The sequence below is a fragment of the Urocitellus parryii genome, chromosome 1, assembly GCF_045843805.1.
Source record: "Urocitellus parryii isolate mUroPar1 chromosome 1, mUroPar1.hap1, whole genome shotgun sequence".
NCBI lineage: Eukaryota > Metazoa > Chordata > Mammalia > Rodentia > Sciuridae > Urocitellus > Urocitellus parryii.
The window spans coordinates 38045541-38065841 of NC_135531.1; the positions used below are offsets into that span (position 1 = coordinate 38045541).

General features: G+C 33.7%; 1 protein-coding gene across 1 annotated transcript in view; it reads right to left on the reverse strand.

The window, feature by feature from the left end:
• Positions 1-629: 629 nt before the first annotated feature.
• Hcn1 (hyperpolarization activated cyclic nucleotide gated potassium channel 1) overlaps positions 630-20301 on the reverse strand; it is a 367811-nt gene continuing 348139 nt past the window's right edge. The window contains exons 7-8 of the mRNA XM_026385948.2: positions 4622-4786; positions 630-1534 (exon numbers count right to left, since the gene is read on the reverse strand). Coding sequence (XP_026241733.1) covers positions 630-1534; positions 4622-4786 — 1070 coding nt within the window. The remainder of the gene's footprint in view (positions 1535-4621; positions 4787-20301) is intronic.

The following is a 20301-nucleotide window of genomic DNA, read 5'->3' on the forward strand; positions in this document are numbered from 1 at the left end:
GAACGTGTTTGAGAATAGAGGCAGTCTTTTAACAGTGGCAATGCTAGTCTCCTACAATGGCCAAGCATGTAATGTGTTCTTTTTCTAATTCAAAATTGAAAGCACCAAATTACAATTTAGATCTATAAAATGGGATTTATTATTTAATCCCCCCATAATTAATGATTGAAAATTTAGATGCAGAGACACAACTAATGAATAAAAATTTTGATTGGTGCTATTCCAGAGCTCATTTGAGAATTGCCTTTTTAAAATCAATAGTTTTTTTCCCATTGAATCCAAGAACTCTTCATAAAATAGAGAAATACATATACCCAAAGAATTAAGTAAAAGTACATTAGAAAGAAATAATCTTACAACAACATTTTAAATCTTTTAATGATTTAAAGAAAGGAAGACATATAACACTGAATGCTAAACAGGTCTTTTGAACTTCTCTTGGGAATTTAGATATATATTTAATAGTATATGTATATATATGTTTTTACATTTTGCATGTAGGCCAGAGCTGTCTAAAATATCTCTTCATAGTAGGCTATAGGGATCTATCAGGAGATAGAATAAAATAAGATCTGAGAATACTCTCAGTTTATTAGAGTATTTCTTTCTGCTTTGACAATTAGCAGGGATCATAAATTTGAAGCAAATCGTGGCTTTTCTGCATCTGGGTCTGTGTTTAAGACTGAGGAAGGCTCCCTCTGAAGAGCAGCTGCTGGTGGAGGGGGTGCAGGAGGGACTCCTCGATTGGGGGGAATGGCTCCCGACGACATTTGTCGGAAGAGGGTGACTCGCTGAGGGACTGTGCCCCTGCCCCCCGCCTGAAGGCTCGTGCCATGGACGGCTGCCACGGGTTGGGGGATGGAGGCCAGGGACTCGCCCACAGTGGGATGAGGTCTGGAGATCAGAGTGGACACCTCATGGGGCAGCGAGGGCTGCGAGGCCGAAAGGGGCCTGACTTCTCGGGTCAGATTGGTGTTATGAAGCGCCTGCGTGCTCTTGTGCACTTCGTTTTTCGGTGTGGAGCTGCTGGGTGTCTGTGGCTGTTGTGGTGGCTGCTGCTGCTGTGGCTGAGTCTGCGGAGCCTGGGACTGCTGCAGCTGCTGCTGCTGCTGCTGTTGCTGCTGCTGCATAAGTGACAACTGGGAAGCCGTGGGGGAGGCATAGTGGAAAGTTCGCGTGGTCAGCGGGCTCTGTACAGGAGGGCTGCAGACCGCAGTGGTGTAGGAGCACGGTGAGAGAATGGCCGATGGTTGGGGTGTCTGTGTGCTGGGACTCGGGGAATGCAGGTTGCTGTGAGACAGGCTAGTCGCTGTGTACACCGGTGGAGATTGTGTCCTCATGCGCGATGTGGGGGTAGTGGTGGAAGATGTCGAATTCAGGGCTGTCATTTGAGGATAATTGATTGGAGCGATTGCCTGTACCATCTCTCTGTCATGTTTCACAATCTGCTTCAGGATCTCATTCTCCTGATTGTTGAAAACACCAGTGTTCAGATCCTTCTGGAACTTTTGCAGAAGAATGGAGTTTTTCTTGCCTATCAGCAAAGGAAAAAAAAAAAAAGAGAAAAGAAAAAAAGATAGGATAGGCACTTATGGAGTCTACTCCTGACTGATGAGGAGATCAGGTAAGAGGATCACTCACAAGCAATATCCAAGAATTCCCCATTACAGAGCAAATATAAAGGAAGCTTCTGCCCTGTGCATTTCCTGTATCTGCCGGGTAAATCTTAAATTTTACTCAAGTCAAGTGGAAAAGTGTATGAAAGATTTGGAGCTATTTAACACTAGAGCTATCTTAAAGAATGGGGGAAGAAGGGGCTTTTGGATCAGGCTGAACCTAGAAAGGAGATTTGAATTTCATGCAAGAAAAGCCAATGGAGAAATAACAGCAAACATGTGAGCCCTTGCTCTACAAAGGACTTTAGTACATTATTTTATTTCAGCCTGTACCCTATGATATATGTATAGTCATAATAATCCCATTGTCACTAGAAAGGAGACCTGGGCAAGGGACAATTAAGTACAGTGCCCAAGAAAACACAGTTAGAATGTAACAGGGGTAGGAAGGAAACAGAAGAAATGTGATCGTGCACTCTGATTGCAGATAACAGACTGGCTGCATCTCTGTCATCTGATTGCTTTCTGGATATGCAACCTCTTTGGCCTGCCCCCACATATGAATCTGCCACTGCATTCTACCAAGACTCCAGGGTGGTTAGGGAGCAGCATATCAGGTCCTTGACCAATGTCCAGCACCAATGATTCTCAATTCCAACTGCATTTTTCTCTCATCTCTGGATCTTTAATATGTACTAATGACCAGCAAACTTGAAAGACCCTATCAATTCAAATTCTGGACTCAGACAGGATCTAGACTGTTGTGCCTTAATAAGAAATTTCCCCAAGGGATCTTTATGTGCAGCCAAGTGAGAACCATCTCGTGATCATTCCTCTCCTAAAGGGTTATGGTGAAGGCCAGGGGTATAGTGTGGCAAGTGCTCAGCTCACACTAAGGACCTCAATAAATCTTAGCTCTTCTTCCTGTCATCATCTTTGAAATGGTTTGAAATAACTAGAGATTTTCTGGCAGACTAAGAAGTAGAATTACTAGTGGATTGGTGAAAAAAGGAAAAAGCATAATCCAAGTGAATTTGATAACTGAAAAGTTAACCAGTTTGCTATGTTGCTAAATAAAGTATCATATCAAAAGAAATAACAGGTATTTTTCAAAATGAAAGTGTTAAAATTTTCCTGGCTACTAAAAAAGCAATCATTTTTATTGCTGCCAAGACAGGTATCTCTCTTTTTTAAGAAACTGCACTAATTTCCCAAAGAACAAAAATCCTATATGAATAATAAACACAAATGCTTTTTTAGCATATTCCCTTAATGAATGACAGTGTATATTTCTAAGCAATGGTCACAAAACTGAGATGGATAATGTTTTTCTGTGACCATTTGAATAGCCAGCATTTCCTAATCTAATGGAAAAATTAAAATAATTTTTATGTGCTGTTATACTTTTATAAAGATCAAAATGCAAGTGGCTTATGCTTACTAGGAATTTTATTGTCTCTATAATTCATTGCACACCATTTCATGCAAACTTTATTTTAAATAAATAGCTGAAATAATTTAGATGAATGTGAAGCTATACCAAATCAACAGAAATTCTTTACTAAAATACCCTAGGTTTCATGATTTATCTGAAGATGTCCAGCTGGTGTAGGAAAACCTCATACTCAGAAATCAGTCTCTGGGTCTAACATGAATACTCAAGCCACAAAAACCAAAGTTCTTTTCAAGTTCCATGCATACTATCAGGAGTGCCTACTTTTATGGCTACCATCTCTATGGATGAGTACGTTCTATAAATTCTCTCAGCTGTCAATATGAATTTCTAATACACTTGTTATATCTAATGAGAATATCCAAATGCTCCCCTTTTCACCTAATCAAACTTCAGATGTTTATACAGTCTGTTATTCCATAATACAGAGGGAAAGAAAGATATCAAGTGCAGGAAAAAAAATACTGACATAACCATAAATCAATCTATGTTCTTCCTTTAATAAGAATGAAGCAGTAGAGGTGCCTTTTGTTTACCTCTATCTGATCCCAGTTCCATCTGCTTTAAGTCCATTTATTCCTTTCTCGATCCTTCCCCCTTTTCAATAAATATCCACTGGGCATCAGGTACTATGAATGTAATGATTAATTAGATATGATCTCTTTCATTCACAAAGCTTAGTATCTTACTATAATGAAAATGTTGTGATGGGGGCACTTCAGATAAGAGAACATAATCAGGGAACTCAGCCTATTTGGGGATGAGAGGTCAGAGAAGGTTTCTACAAGGCAGTGACTTTTAAACAGATATGAGGGTTGAGGGGAAATAAGGTGGGAACGAGGGTAGATGGGCAAAGAAAGTCCAAGTTTGGAGAATGAATGTATACCACAGTATAACATGTCAGGATATTCCAGAATATTTAGGAAAGTTAATCAAACCAATCTGATCTAACTTTACTATGGCAATTATTCAAATCATAAATTAGCATAACTAATAAGGTATAATTTATATATTTTTATTTGTAGCACTGAAGAGTGTACACAGGATTTGCAAAGTAAAATATCTAGTTTGGGCACTTCCATCAATGCTTTTTCTGCATGAGTCTGTATTACAAACATTTCAATAAGTTTCTGCTGGTAACAATTTAAATACAAAGTATTCCATTTTTAATATAAGGATAAAATGTCAAGACAAAAAGTGAACCTTGTGACAAAATTTGGTTTGTAATGCAGAGTCATACTATTGTATTTTTGGTGCTATTTTAATGCTCTCTAGAATTTGTATTGATAGTTTTTTTCCTGAAGATTTAATCTGTTTTGGTATCACATGGTATATCAGATTGAGTCTCTGGTAAAAACAGATGTGAATATGTAAACCCAGAAAACAGGAAAGATAGGACCTCAGAACTCTCCAGAAAAATGGCTACAGTTAATTGCTTTTCTACATAACATAACAAGCACTGAACTAGCCTTTGGGACACATGATTGCAAACTTGTATTATGCCACAAAATGAAAAAAATTTTCATGAAGAAGTTAGAAAAGTAAAGAGTACCTATCCGATCTAGTCGGTCAATGGCCACTGTCTCGAAGGCTCTTCTCATCATTGGATATTCCTCCAGGACCTCATTGAAATTGTCCACCGAAAGGGAATAGAGACGGCAATATGTATCAGCTCGAACACTGGCAGTGCGTCGTCCCTTAGTCAGCAAGCAAATCTCTATAAAAGCGAGAAAGAATGGCTTGTTTGGTAATTTTCTATGATACGCTAATAAGGCCTCCTGAAATTAAAACGAAATAGTCTCATGAAGTGAAAATCCCATGGGTAAGCAGCATTTTCTATTTTATCAGGACATTCCTTCTGACAATCAAAAGTATCCAATTGTCAATATCAAATTTAAAAATTACATTTTTTTAAACAGTTAAAATTTTTTGTTTCAAATTGGAAAATTTGTCTATTCTTCAATCACCACCCAATCATCCTAAAATAAAATAACAACAGAAAAAAGAAAAGAAAAGAGTCATATTCAGGCAGAAAAAAGTTTTTATGAATTCCCAAAGGCAGAAAGCAGGTGATCTATACACTGAAACACAAGTCAGTCAAAGCACTGACTTAAAAATCTCTATGAGCACACAAAACTGGACCAGTTTCAGATAAATTACAGGATTCCTTAATATAACCCAATTTCCTTTTAATATTCCCACTGAAGATCAAAAAGAAGAAAGTCATATCCCAAATGTACTTTTAAGGTTTCTGCATTGAAATTTAGATTCTCAAAATACGGCAAATGAACATTTCACACTTGGATTTCATCATTTGATAGCCATAAATATATTTATAAAGGTAATTTTCCAAATTTTATAAGTGAAATAAAACTTCAACTGGCTTTGAATTTTTAAACTTGAAATAATTTAAAAATTTATCTTCAAAATAGGTCAATTTGAAAAAAATGGCAGAATGATTTCTAAAATTTAGTTTTCTAATAAAAAGAAGTATGGTAAAATAATAATTAAATGTCTAAATTCCCACTCTTCTAAACTTGAAGTTCTTTTTGTGTCCACTGACATTATGAGTAAATTGTTTTAGGCACTATGCAATTGACGTTGGGACTGGAGATATAAATTAAATAAAATGTCCACTTTTGTGTTACTTCAAGCCTGGTGGTTAAAAGAAAGTTAGCTTTAGGAACAGTTCATTTAACTGTAATCTGATAAGAAAAATCCAGATATGACGACTCTAGGGGTATTTAAGAAGGGTTTCTGAGCCAATCTGGGAAGGTTGGGAAGACTCCAGTAAATGCCACCTAAATCTTAAATTACGTTGTTGCACATGTTGGAAAACATAAATTGAATACATAATATTTTGGAGTGTTCATGTTTATGTACAGGCTCATGCATGTTTGTGTGTGTGTGTGTGTGTGTGTGTGTGTGTCTGTGTGTGTGTGTGTGTGTGTGTGTGTGTGAGAGAGAGAGAGAGAGAGAGAGAGAGAGAGAGAGAGAGAGAGAGAGAACTTTTTAAAAAACATTTATTTATTTTTTAGTTGTAATTGGACACAATACCTTTATTTTACTTATTTATTTTTATGTGGCGCTGAGGATGGAACCCAGGGTCTTGCATGTGCGAGGAGCTCTCTCTACTGCTGAGCCATAACCCTAGCCCCAAACATTTGGTTTTTATGTAGAAAGATAAATTTATATTTGTCCATATTTAAGCAAATTATTATATCATGTAATTTGCCTGGTACTCAAATCTGAGAAATGTAGTAAAATAAGTATTTCAACACTAACCCCAAATTAAATTTCTGTGTCACTAACACATTTGTGGTATATTATATAACAAGGTTCTATATTCTTCAATCCAGAAAGTTCACTTGACAATCTAACTGAAGGAAACAGTGTGTAATTTCAGTGTTTACTCAGTAATATACATTATGCATTTATTTACACATCAGAAGATATGGGCATGCTCTAAATATCTAACCATTCAAAATTTCTACAAAATTTTATGGTTTCTGGGGAGACTATTTGGGAGTTATTAGAAGCCAAGCTTTTCAAGTCTATGTTAATAATAGGGCATGAATATTTAAGTGATAAAAATGAGAGACAAGATTATGATTACATTTTTTTGTTTTTTCAATTTCCTTTATACAAAATATTTTTGTTTTATTTTGTTTTATTTTAAAAGCTCTACTTAGAAAAATTATCTAAGGGCACAGAAGAAAAAAAATCAAAGATATGAAAGAACAAAAATTTGGTAATAGTGATTACTATTATAGGAAAATTCTTTGGCTTTATTGTATATGCCTTTTTAATATATGTTTATTTCACCATCCCAAATGTTTCAGTTTCTATTTGTTGTTTTTTCATAATATCCTTCTCTTTTGTTTTATATGTAATATCCTCTGTCGTTCAGTAGGTGTTATGAATTATGACTGCAAATAATGCATACATTCTACAAGAGAGAAACTCTAGTAATGTTCAGTGAAAGAAGCAAGATATGAGTATCCATGTGTTGTATGAAACCATTTATGTGAAATATCCAGAAAATGTAAATATACAGACACAGATAATATATTAATGGTCTGGAGCAGAGGATGACAATGGGATTTAATAATAAAAGGGAATTGTATTGAATCTGTGAATTTCATTTAGCATTTTGGACATTTTAACAATATTGGTTCTTCTTATCCATGAACGTAGGAAGACTTTTCATTTTTTTGTTTGTGTTGTTTTCAATTTCTTTCATCTGAGTTTTGTGGGGTTTATTGTAGAAGAAGTTTTACACTTCCTGGTTAAACTTATTTTTCAGTATTTTATTTATTTATTTTGGAGCTATTTTTAATGCAATGACTTTCATGATATATTTCTCAGTAACAACATTTTAGTGTATAAAATTTTACTGATTTTTACATCAATATACTGATTTGGTATCCTGAAACTTCACTAAAATTATTTGTTAGTTCTAGTTATCTTTTGGTGGAGTATTTAGGTTTTTCTACATGCAGAATCATATCAACTGCAAACAGCGCTAATCATCTCTATCAGAATACTAATGACTTTATTCATAGAACTATAAAAACTTTAAAAATTCAGATAGAATTTGCAAAGGTCATCTCGAACAAAAAGTACAAAGTTGCAGGCATCATAATACCTGATTTCAAAATATACTACAAATCTGAAGTAGTCAAAATAGCATGATATTGGAATAAAAACGACTTCACAATCCAACGGGATAGACTAAGATACCCAGAAATAGTTTGATACATTTACAGTCAAATGATTTTTTTACAAAAATTCTAAAGGCATACATTGGAGAAATAACATCTTCAATAAATGGTTCTGGGAAAACAAGATATTGATAAAAAGAGGGTTGAAATGTGATCCTTAGCTCTCATCCTATACTAGAAAATCTCAAAATGGATCAAAGACCTAAATTAAGATATGAAACTACTAGAAAAAAGTAGAGGAATTGCTTCAAAACATTTGTAGGAGCAAGACTATGAAAGAACAAGCAATGAAAGCAGAAATAGACAATTGGCATTTCTTCGAACTAAGAGGCTTCTGTGGAGGAATAGAAAAAACACTAGGAAGAGACAACCTATAGGAAGCAAGGGAAATTGCAAACTATGCATCTGACAAAGGATTAAGGCAAATGATCCAGAACATATAGTATCTGAAAAAGCTCAAACAGCAAACAAATGAAACAAAGAATCCATTTTAAAATGATACAAGTAGATACAAGTATTCTCTGAAGAATAAATTCAAATGTCCAATACACTTATGACTATATGCTCAACTTCATTAGCTGTTAGGAAATGCAAGTCAAAAGTACAAACAGATTATCATCTCACCCCAGTTAGAATGACTAATATCTGAAAGACTAAAGAAAGCAATGCTAGTGAGGATTTTGAGAAAGGAGAACTCTTATAGACTGTTGGTGGGAATGTAAATTAGTAATGCCATCAAACAATAAGTTTATCCAGTGTATGATCTGGCAATCTACTATAGGATGCATATCTAAATCAAAAGAAATCAGTCTGACAAAGAGACAAAGAACACTCCCATGTTCACTGAAGAACTGTTCACAGCCGTCCAGAAATGGAAACAAACCAAGTGTCTATATACTGCTGAACTGATAAAGAAACTGTGGTACATATCCTCAATGGAATATGATTCATCCATAAAAGAAATAAAATCCTATAATTTGTAGCAAAATGAATGGAACTTGAGATCATTATGATCTCATAAGTGAAATATGCCAAGTACAGAAAGTACCACGTGATCTCAATCATATGGGAAATCCCAAAACGCTGATCTTTTAGAAGTTGAGCATAGAATGTTGGTTGCCACCAGAGGTCTCAGAGAATAAAAGGAGGGATAGAAAAGGCAGGTCAATGGATACTATTATACATTTACCCAGGAACAAGAAAGTCTGGAGTGCTATTGCAGAGACTGTGTTCTGTACATTTAAAAATATAGAGGAAAGGATTTTGAAAGTTTCACCAGAAGAAATGATGAATGCTTGAGATAAATATGATTATCCAGATTTAAACATTAAACAATGTATACATGTATACAATTGAAACATTACATGGTACCCCATTAATATATATAATTTTTAATGTTTTTATGTATCAGTTATCAATTAATTAAAAATAAAACATTTAAGAAGATGAAAATGCTAACTACATTGATTTGATTAATACAGATTATATGTATATATAACACTATATTACATAAATATATGCAATTAAAATAATATTAACAAATTTAAAAACTTATCCAAATGGGCACAAAGACTCTTACTGGATGATGAAAATACTCCAAAACATGATTATGGAAATGGCTTAAAAATTTACTAGTATACCATAAATGTGTGAATTATATATATAAATGCTGCCCTAAGGTTGTAAAACCTGAAAAGAAAAAGAGGTTTCATATTTTTTTATGTTTATATTTATTATATTTGAATTTCTCTTCAGTTTTCTGAATATGTACCCTTTACTACCAACTCATTTCTCTGTCTAGGTCTTTACATAATTGTTCATTCACATTTAAGGATGAAAATTGGCAATATGACAAAACATGTTGTTTCAGAGTTTTTCTTCATGTTGAATAGATGGCAGTTTTTCCTCACATTGCCAAAGTAAGTAGCACTCTATTCTAATTCCATTACCCTGTTCTCCTTGTTCAGTAACCTCAGAAAAGAACCATTGACTTCCCTACCCCTTCCAAGCCTCCCAGGGGAATTACTTGGTTGACTACAGTGTGTTTTACATATGGAGGGTGGGCTGGAGAATTGATTAACACAAGCTGACCTTCAACACATGCCCTCTCTTCTTGCCTTTCTTTTTGCTATGTGTCATGTGATCCTGTTGTGTCTTAGCTAGGAGCTTCCATAAAAGTCTTGCAGGGGGGCCTGGGGTTGTAGCTCAGCGACAGCACACTTGCCTAGCATGTGTGAAGTGCTGGGTTTGATTCTCAGCACCACATATAAATAAACAAAATAAAGGTCCATTGATACAAAAAAAAAATATTTTTTAAGAGTCTTTCAAGATATCCACTCTTTTCTGGATCACAGTCCTCTGTCAATATATTCCAAGTTTCTGTAAATGCTCTTCAAGATGTATCAGCAATCACCAGTGTACTTTAAATGCACATTTCAGAATACCTGCATAGCACTGGCTTACCCAATAAGATAATTCAGTTATATTAAAAAACAAATGTCTGGTGACCAGAGATGGGGCCAGAGATGGTTCAGAACCTCAGTGATATCAACAAACCATGTTGGCAAGACATTTTCCTGGCTTTCCCCCCATGATCATAAGTTGATTGCCACTACAAGCATTGTCTCTCTCTCCATAACAGTGTCCCATCTAGGGAGAGAGGAAACATTTTCCTTTTGTGTGTGTTTGTTTTTATTATGAAGGCAAGAGTCTCACTGGAAGTCCTTAGCTTATGTTTCTTACATCTTATTATCAGAACTGACTCACTTGGCCAACTTAGCTAAAGAAGCAATGTAAAACTGAATATTTGGTGAATGTGATGAGGAGATAAAAACATTTTCTTATCTTAAATAAAACATGGACTTTTATGTTTCTCATGTTTGGAAATTATATTTACATTGTGTTCATGCATAAATACATAACAACAAATTCTACCTTTATCCATTACAAATTGTAATGCATCATTAAAAATATGAAAAAAAGAAAAGGGCTGGGGATGTATCTCATTGGTAGGATATCCTTGGGTTCAATACTCTATTCCCAATACCAAAGAAAGAAAGAAAATACAGATGTCTTTGTATTTTTGTTTTTTTAAAAATGAACATGTACTTACACATTAATATTTATTTAGAGAATAAATTTAAAAATTGGAAAGAAATATGACTAATTTTAATGACACTTATAAAGATATGATTAAAGAGGTTTATTGTTGCATAAAAATATTTTCATTGAAAATAAAATAAATAATTCAAAGAGGATATTTTTTCTTTTTTCTTTGTATTAGAAATTGAACCCACTGGTACTTTACCACTGAGATCTATCTCCAGTCCTGTTTTCTGTTTTTATTTTTTATTTTTTAGTTTGCTACAAGTTCTCATTGAGTTACTGAGGTTCTCACTAAATTTCTGAGGCTGGCCTCAAACTTGGATTCACAATCCTCCTGCCTCAATCTCCAAAGTCACTGGATTACAGATGTACACCACCATGCCTGTTCAAAGAGCTTAGTTTTAGAATAATGTCTAAGGTATGTATGAAAAATTGTGTATATGTGTTATAAGTTCTTAACCCCAATTTTTACCATCTCAGTGAAGTAATGATATTGCTCAAAAATTTAATTCTTCATTACATGACTCTACATAAGTATTTCCCTTTTATAATTTGTGGGATGAAAACTGATATCTCAGTTTGCTCTTTTGGGCAAACTAATGAAGTCAAATGCTATGTTGGTGGTTTTCTGAAGCAGTGATGGTTGGCTTCCTCTTGTTTCAGCTGTATACATCTAAATTCATGGGTCATTTTATAGAGTCTTCATTTGGTGTATTATAAGGAGTACTGGCCTGGGAGTTTGAAGTTCTATAGTATACTCTAGAAGAGATTACTCTTGTTTACAAGGATCTGGACAATACTTATATTCTTCAGACTTTATCACAAAAAATAAAACTGAATTGCTTTTCTGGAATTTTGATAAAATTTAATTGCTTAGACTTTATTCATTCTTAATCTCTAAAGTGTCATTAACTTTTACATCTCTAGTGTCTATGTGGTTTATATTAGGTGCTTAGTATTTGCTGAGTTGAATCATTGAACCATAGAGCAATATGATCTGCAAGATGAATGAATTAATCACCTACATGAATAAAATTTGTTGGTATTCAATATGACATTTTCCTCTATGAAGGAACTAAGGACTATATAGACTCATATCAACAAAATCCTCTCAGAAGTAAGTTACACAAAGGACTTCATTTAGTACCAACTCAAAACTCATCAATCATTATATAGCTGCATCTACTCAATAATCTTAGTGAGAAACAGAACAAGTGAAAGTGGAAATAGCATCCTTCATACTATTTCTACTATGAATAATAGAATTAAGAAATGACACATTTAGTAATGAAGAAAAGTAACCTTTTTGAACATAAAAGAGTTAGATTTCATGTGCTGAACCTCCTGATTCAATATGAATGGGGCAGGTGCTTCTCTGTGAATTATTTTTCTTTTCTTAATTTATTTTGGAAATCCACTCATTGTGTAAATATAGCACTGTGTTAGGTGTTAACAGAGTTTTGTGTATTTACCATGTCTGTATCTCTGAGTGTGTGTTTGAACAAAAAAAATAACTAATAAGTCAACTTTATTTCATATTAGGTTCATTGGAAATTATGTACATATTAGTTTACACTATTTTTAAATGTATTATATATATGGAATTTTCTAATTGTACCCTAAATAATGGTTGTATTGCCCTAGTTGGTTTAGGGCATTTTAAAAACAGTAACTATACACTACATTATTTTATTCCTTCACAGTTCCAGCCTCATTGAGTTTTAAGCCTACACAAAATGATTTTAAAATGCTCATGAATGTGTAAATGATAATGTCTCAACCCAAGAACCATATGAAATTATTCTATTCTTCAGTTTTAAATACTATAGTATTGGTTCACCTGTTAGGTATCTTCCCTTTGTAATAGAACTAGCAAATGTTTTATGAAACATCTTTAAGCAACACAACAAATTGCTAAGGATTTTGTGTAAAGTCAACAAAGAAAAAATATCTGGAGGATTTGATAATGCTTTCTTCAACATAGACCTTCCTTATTCACCAGGTGGAAAATTAACTTGCTTTTAGATGCTCAGGACGTCATAAGGAAAATAAAACACGAATGAAATAAAACAGAACTCCTAAAGAATAAGCTTATTATTAGTGTAGCTTACACACAAAAGCTTTTTAAATACTATCTGTACATTGCCTAGACCCTGTTTTTTTTTTTTTTGTTGTTGTTGTTTGTATTTTTTGCTCACTCCCTGAGAACTCCAACAGGAATTTCCTAATAGTTTAATCATAATCACTCCTTTAAGAATCTTAGAGTAATTTACTTAGTAATAGGTATCTTAATCTATATATTATATTTTAATATAAAATTTCTATATTATAGTCATATAGACAAATAATGAGAAGTTGACTTATTACATTTAACTTGGTAGGACTTTCCTTACTTTATTTACAGGGCATTTATGAAATGACTTAACAAGTTATTTCATCCGACTAAGAAGAAAATTGTCAGTAATATATCCTGTCACAGGCAGAGTAGAAAACTGTTTCCAATTTCAACATTAGGAAGAGTGTGGCCTGGGAGATTAGATTTGGCACAGCACACTGTATGTCTACTTTTAATAATCCTTGAGGTATGAGATGTATCATCTGCCCAATGCTATTTTTGCTGACATTTGTTACCCTGATTATAAACATTAAGTCCACCTGACATTACTGTCACCTATATAAGCAGTCATTTTACAAGGTAGGGCAAATATCTTCAAGTACTTTGCTGTTCAGAAATATTTCCCTGACCTCTAAAACAGCTTGACATTGCAGTGACACAGAGGTAATCAGGAACTCATAACAGAAATTTCTGAAGGAATGTGTTTAGCCTCAGTGTCTAGAATCTATGAGGGAAAAATGTACTCATTTCCTCATTGTAACCTAAACAAAAGCTGCTTCCTTCTCTCACACTCAGTAGCATGAAAAAATAAGTAATTCTCTGTATTGCATCCAAATATGAATTTTGGAGAAATTTCTTGGGTTTCTAATCAAATATCTCATAATAACATGCAACTTTTTGATTTCTTTCTATTTCGTATTTATATTTTATTTGTATTTATACAAGGGAACTAGTAAAACATTGTTTCTGCATAGTATAGAAGATGATAACATCTGGTTTAAATAAATTTGCATATAAAATTTGGATGGTAAAAGTACCTTGGATGTTAAATGGATTTGAATAAGGATCTAAAGAAATTTAGACAGACCACTAATTTCATGTGAATTTTGTGGTATTTGATGCATATTGATGTATTTCACATTTTGTATAATTTTCTAAAACATTAAAATATGACAAATCCTATATGATCATCATAAAGAATTGATTATGTATATAGAGATAGATTGTATATCAGAATAAGTATTCTAATAACCAAAATACCCACTTTTTCCTTTTTCTAAATACTCAGGTATAAAGTTTATACCTTTTTCTAAAGGTATAATTGACTATTTCAATACAAATTGATATAGTTCAATTTACAAAATTATGTCTTCTGCTGCCCATTTATTTTTATTCATGGTTATTTAGTACATCTAAAGTTATTGCCTTGTCAAGCAAGTCTCACCTCTCTCCATGAAAGTAATCAATTTATTTCTGGTTATCACCAGGGACTGAGTGTTGAACTAGTCATAGTAGCTCAGATAAGTTTTTCATTTGCAAATTTATTCACTGGGAAATTTGTTAAATAGTGCCTATAATGGTCCCTACATAAGCCTAGTCCATATTGGGTGCTTTTCAAAAACTTGATTCTTCTTAGTTATACATGACAAGTGGAATCCATTTTGATGAAATTATACAAGCCTGGCATATTGGGCACTTGTAAAACATTAGTTCCTTCCTTTTTCCTTACAATTCCTTGTGATGTTTGAGTCTCTCTGCTAGATCCAAGGAAAGAGTCATGCTTCACACATTGAGTAGCTTTCCAATTGGTGAAATCTATCTTCTCTCACACCCTTGGCCTTCTTGTAAAAAGTTAATTTAGTAAATTAACTGATACAATACGGTTTGGATATAAGATGTCCCCCAAAAGTTTGCGTATGAAACAATGCAAGAATGTTCAGAGGTGAAACGAACAGATTATGAAAGTTATAACCTAATCAGAGGATTGATCCACTGAAATGGATAACCTGGGTGGTAACTATAGGCAAGTAGAGTGAAGCTAGAGTAAGTAAATCACTCTTTGCTTCCTGACTGAGTAGCTTTTCTATGCCATGTGCTTTTGCCATGATTTTCTGCCTCATCTCAGGCCCAAGGCTATGGAGTTTACCAACCGTGGACTGAACCTACGATACCATGAGCCACAATAAACTTTTCTTCCCCTAAAGTTGTTCTTGTCACATCTTTTGGTCACAGTGACAAAAAGCAGGCTAAAACACTAACCATTCCAGTTACTTAGACTGTGTCTTGAAGAGGATGGGTTTACAATCTTAGGCAGCCTATCTTAACTGTCCCAGGAAGAAGTTACCTTTGAACCTCCTCTCTTCTCCCTTGATCATTTTGTATCGTAGTTCCTACAAAATGTTTTTGAATTTGCTTTTTTTTGTATTTATCTTTACTAACTCATACTGTCCTTAAAGGCAAGTACAACAATTATATTTGCATTGTCTAGTACTTACCATAGATTTATGGACATAATATTTGGTTTAAGAAATATGAAATGAATGAATCTGTCAATAAATGAAAAGCAGAGTGACTTATTACAGATCAGAAATATTCAAATGTGAACCCGAAATTCCAAATAGTCAAATCTTTCTGCGGAGCTTTGTCCCTATTTTCTAGTAGTTATGATGTTCTTATCTGGCTCCACTTGACAATAATCATTTTTCTCATCTTTTTGATGTGATTGCTTCATTTTGTTGGCTATGTAGATGTTTTCACTGTTTCTGCTTTCTACTCCTTTATCTGTCTTCTCTTTCCCTCCCTTGGGTTCTTTGTATATTTAAGTTCTATTGCAAATACTTTAATTGTCTATTGTTTTTACAAAATCAGTTTTACACAACAATATTTATACACTAACATCTAATTATATATTTATACTACTTCTACTTATTGTTGGCAAGATAAAATACTTGATAGACTTTATCTCAGTAACTCTCAGAAGAACATAGGAAAAAACATTCACTGCTAGCCCCATATTAGCCCATCTGACACACACAGAAGATTTAAATCTGCTATATGATTAAAATAAAACTCACATAAAATATCAAAGCTAAGAAGGATAAAACCACAGTTTTTTGCTTCTGTCTACCTTTAAAAATCCTCAAGATCATTGGAAATTTCTTCTTTTGATTTTAAATCTACCAACACTCAACTCTAGAAAAGTTAATCAAACACCTTGAATTATAAATGCCTTTAAAAAGCAGCCAGCTTTTTAAAAATTCATCAAATGATTTCAGCATTTAGATACCTTAATGTGTTTTCTGAAGTGATATTTTCACAGCTCTGTTTTCCTGTGTGGTTTAATATGCTTACACAAAATGCAAAATAAATAAATAAATAAATAAATAAATAAATAAATAAATAAATAAAATGAAGCACTGCAGGGGCTGGAGATTTAGCTCAGTTGGTAGAGTGCTTGCCTCACATGTACAAAGCTCTGTGTTCAATTCTCAGAACCACAAAAAAAAAAAGAAAGAAAAAAAAAAGAAGAAAATTGCAGAAATAATAGTCTTCATAGAAAATATATTTACTAGATACTTTTGAAGCAAGCCTCCTATAGGGAAAAAACAAAGTTGTCTCCCAACTATTCCACCTGTTCTTTCTCTCTCCAGAGAGAAACACGCACATCACACTTGCACACATGATAAAAAGGAGATTTAAATACACATATTCTTGGTTTGTAAAAGTAAGTGATCAACTCATTCAGTTTAGATTATTTACTGTGGTGTATACTTTGCTTTAATATGCACAGGAACCAGCTGAGTATCATAGTAAAAAGCAGAATAGTGCCTAAGAATTTGTATTTCTGGGCTGGGGTTAAAGCTCAATGGTGGAACAGTTGCCTGGCATGGGTGAGGCACTGGATTTGATCTTTAGGACCACATAAAAATAAATAAATAAATAAATAAACAAACAAACAAACAAATAAATAAATAAATAAATATAAAGGTACTTTGTCTATCTACAACTAAAAAAAATATTTTAAAAAGAGAATCTGCATTTCTAACAAGTTCCTAGGTGATTCCAGTGATATTGTGTGTGTGTGTATGTGTGTGTGTGTGTGTGTGTGTGAATGTATAGCTGATTTACATCTAAAGCAAGGTTTCTTGTTCAGAAGAAATTTGGAAAAAAAGGGAACAAAGGGATGTAAATTAATGTATAACATGAATTCAAGTCACCAATTGATTTTCCTATAACCAACACCTGGAAGAAAAAGACAGGCAATGCAAAATAAGTTAAGGACATTGACCCTGCCTGAAAGAGTTGACAGAATATTTTAAAACCTTCAGTTTTTAAAACACTTCCAAAGCTAAATTTTAAATTTTCTAGTCATGGCTAGGTACAAACTTGAATAAAATATCATTCATCACAGTATACTCAGTTCTGCAGATATGGGTGGGATGAAGAGTCTTTCTTTGGCTTTAAAAGAATTGGCAGGAATTTCATTGCATAGGCTGGGGGATAGTAAGGGCAGGAAAACAGGATGAGAGGGGAAAGGAGGACATTAGGATGAAAAAGAATCATGAGCATAGGTTCAGAGAATAGTTTGAAGGGGTTTTTTAATGGAATTGTTAAAAGGGCAGCTTCATGGTATCATAGGAGTTTGACTAGCATAGAGAAAATTGTTTCATAGATAAGAAGCTAGGTCTTGATTTACTATTATTGCAGGAGATCTTAAATAAAGAGTCTATATAAAATATTGTTTTAGGAAATGGGATAATGTGGAATATAGTGGGGAATTCTAGCTGTCTACATATCTTGCCATTTTTGGGAAAGGCACTCAACTTCTCTTTATCTAAAAGGCAAAAGTTTCTCTTTCAAATGTTTATAAGACATGAATATTTAGCTATATTTGGTTTGTAAAATAAGCTGTGAGGAAGGATCATAGCAGTCAAAATAAAGATGTGAAAAGAAGTTCTGATAATTATTTTAGATTAAAGGTGACAAGGATTTGCCTGAATTAAAGCTGTTGTTGGCTTCCAACAACCACTCTAAAAGAAAACTTCAACACAGCACAATGAGGCAACCACAGTTTTGAACCTAGACATAAAAGAAACCTTTAGAGATGTCTGTCCTGAGTAAAGATAAAAGGTTGTTTTGGAAAAACTTAAGCAAAACTTTGGCATTCTGAGAAATTTTTATTTTGTGAAATTCTTATATTAAGTCAATCATTCCTTTAAAAAAACATTAGAAACAGTATTTTTGTGTGTATACAACTTGGCAAACTTTATCTCTTGCATTGGAAAATCTATGATAACTAGTTCAAACCAGATTCATACCTACTTTAAAGATGGTCATTTACAATCTGGCAGCAGTCCATACCGGGACCTGGCTGGAAAACTCTGCCTAGTGGGGATGCTTTATATCAGATTGTGACATATACAGAAGTCCAATCATACTGTCCATGGGGAGATTTAAATGAGGCATGAACAGCTACAAAAGCCCAAGTGTGCTTGATTTAGGGGAGTTTTGAATTCCTACAGTGACTCTGGGCCACTGAAATCACTGTGCTTTCAATAAAGGTCGTTCTCACTTGCGAGAAAGTCTCTGAAGCTCCTTCAATGGCTTAGTGTGGTTCTATTTTTTTTCTGTGGAAACACAATAAACTCCACCACCATGGTCATCCTGAGGTTGTCTCTGCCATTCAACCTGAAAGCACCTTTAATTTATGCCTTTCCATCTGTGACTTCCAGATTTCTGTGTTCCTACTAGTACCTTTGATTTAAAATCTCTAACTTTTCTCATCTTTTCCCTCTCTTGATACATCACAATGATTTTTATCAAGTCCATTATAGAAGTAGCTACCGAGAAGCCTTGAAGTGAGTAGAAAACTTAACATTCTATTTATGGAGTCCTCATTTTTTATTTCTAACTAACCCAAGGTATCTATCAGTAGAGAGCCCAGCTGGAAATCTGTCCTTGCAAAAGATATTAGCAAAAATGTGTTAAGCAAGTAAATCAACCCTATTATCAAACTCCAACCAAGAAAATACCTACAATTACAAATTAATCCTATTGAAGTTAAATATGTTGATTGGTTTTTACTCTAAAGAAACATCTCTCTATATGACAACTAATGAGCAAATTCAAGGTAATAGTTATCTGGAATCCTAAAAATGACACCCAAGTACTAAATTGTAAAATTTTGTGTATAAATTGAGGTATGTATTGATGATGAGAAATAATACACATCAGTAATTAGTATCTTGTTTAGTACTATGGGTTAGTTGATAAAAGTAAAATGCACATGTATTAACGGAATGATAATTGTAAGTAAAAACTATTTTGCAGAACAATTTTGCTTATATTATCTTATTCAGACTAAGTAATATTTGGAGAAAAGATTGGCTGTGAATTACAGCATTAGTTCAGGAATCTTACAAAGAAATTACATCACTGTATTTTTGTGCTGTATTTTCTACTGAATTAAGAAACATTTTCTATATTTTTAAAAATTTATTTTTTTAAAAAAGACAAGTTTTTGGATCATGTTGTTGCACAACACCTAAGTATTTACTATGTGAACCTTTATAGAAAAAGTTTGCCAACTGCTTCATTAAATATTGAACCTTTCTTAGTCAAATAACAAAATCTGAAAAGAACAGAAACCAAAGGACCAAAGATGTATAACCATGTTTAAGCTTTTGATTTTAAGCAAAGTGAAAATTGGGTCAAAGACCCTAATGGTTTATCCAAATCATATATTATCTTTTTCTTTCTTTCTGTTTTTTGTTTTGTTTTGTTTTGTTTTTAATATCCTTTCTGGTTCACTTAGAAAGCATGACAAAAAGCCATGTATTGTGGTACTTGCCTCTAAGCCCAGCAGCTCCAGAGGCTGAGGCAGCAGGATCACAAGTTAAAAGCCAGCCTCAGCAAATATTGTCCAGACCCTAAGCTACTCAGCAAGGACTTGTCTCAAAATAAATATAAAATCGTGCTGGGAATGTGACTCAGTGGTTAAGCACCCCTGGGTTTAATTTCTAGTATCAAAAACAAAAAGGAAAAAGGAAGAAAACATTGCAAAAGGAAACTAGAAAATTCCACAGTGGGAAATGGTCTGGCCCTCATTCTGCTCATTCTTCAAAAGCTTAAATGGGGTGTCTATATTCTTTCCCAACCACACTTAAAAGAAGCTTCATTTTACCAGTCATTCAATAATCCAGTATTTTGTTTCCACATTTCTGGAGGGGAGGAAGAAAAGGAATAACTTTTTAAAAATGGAAAAAAAGCTCATTTTTCTCACTTTTT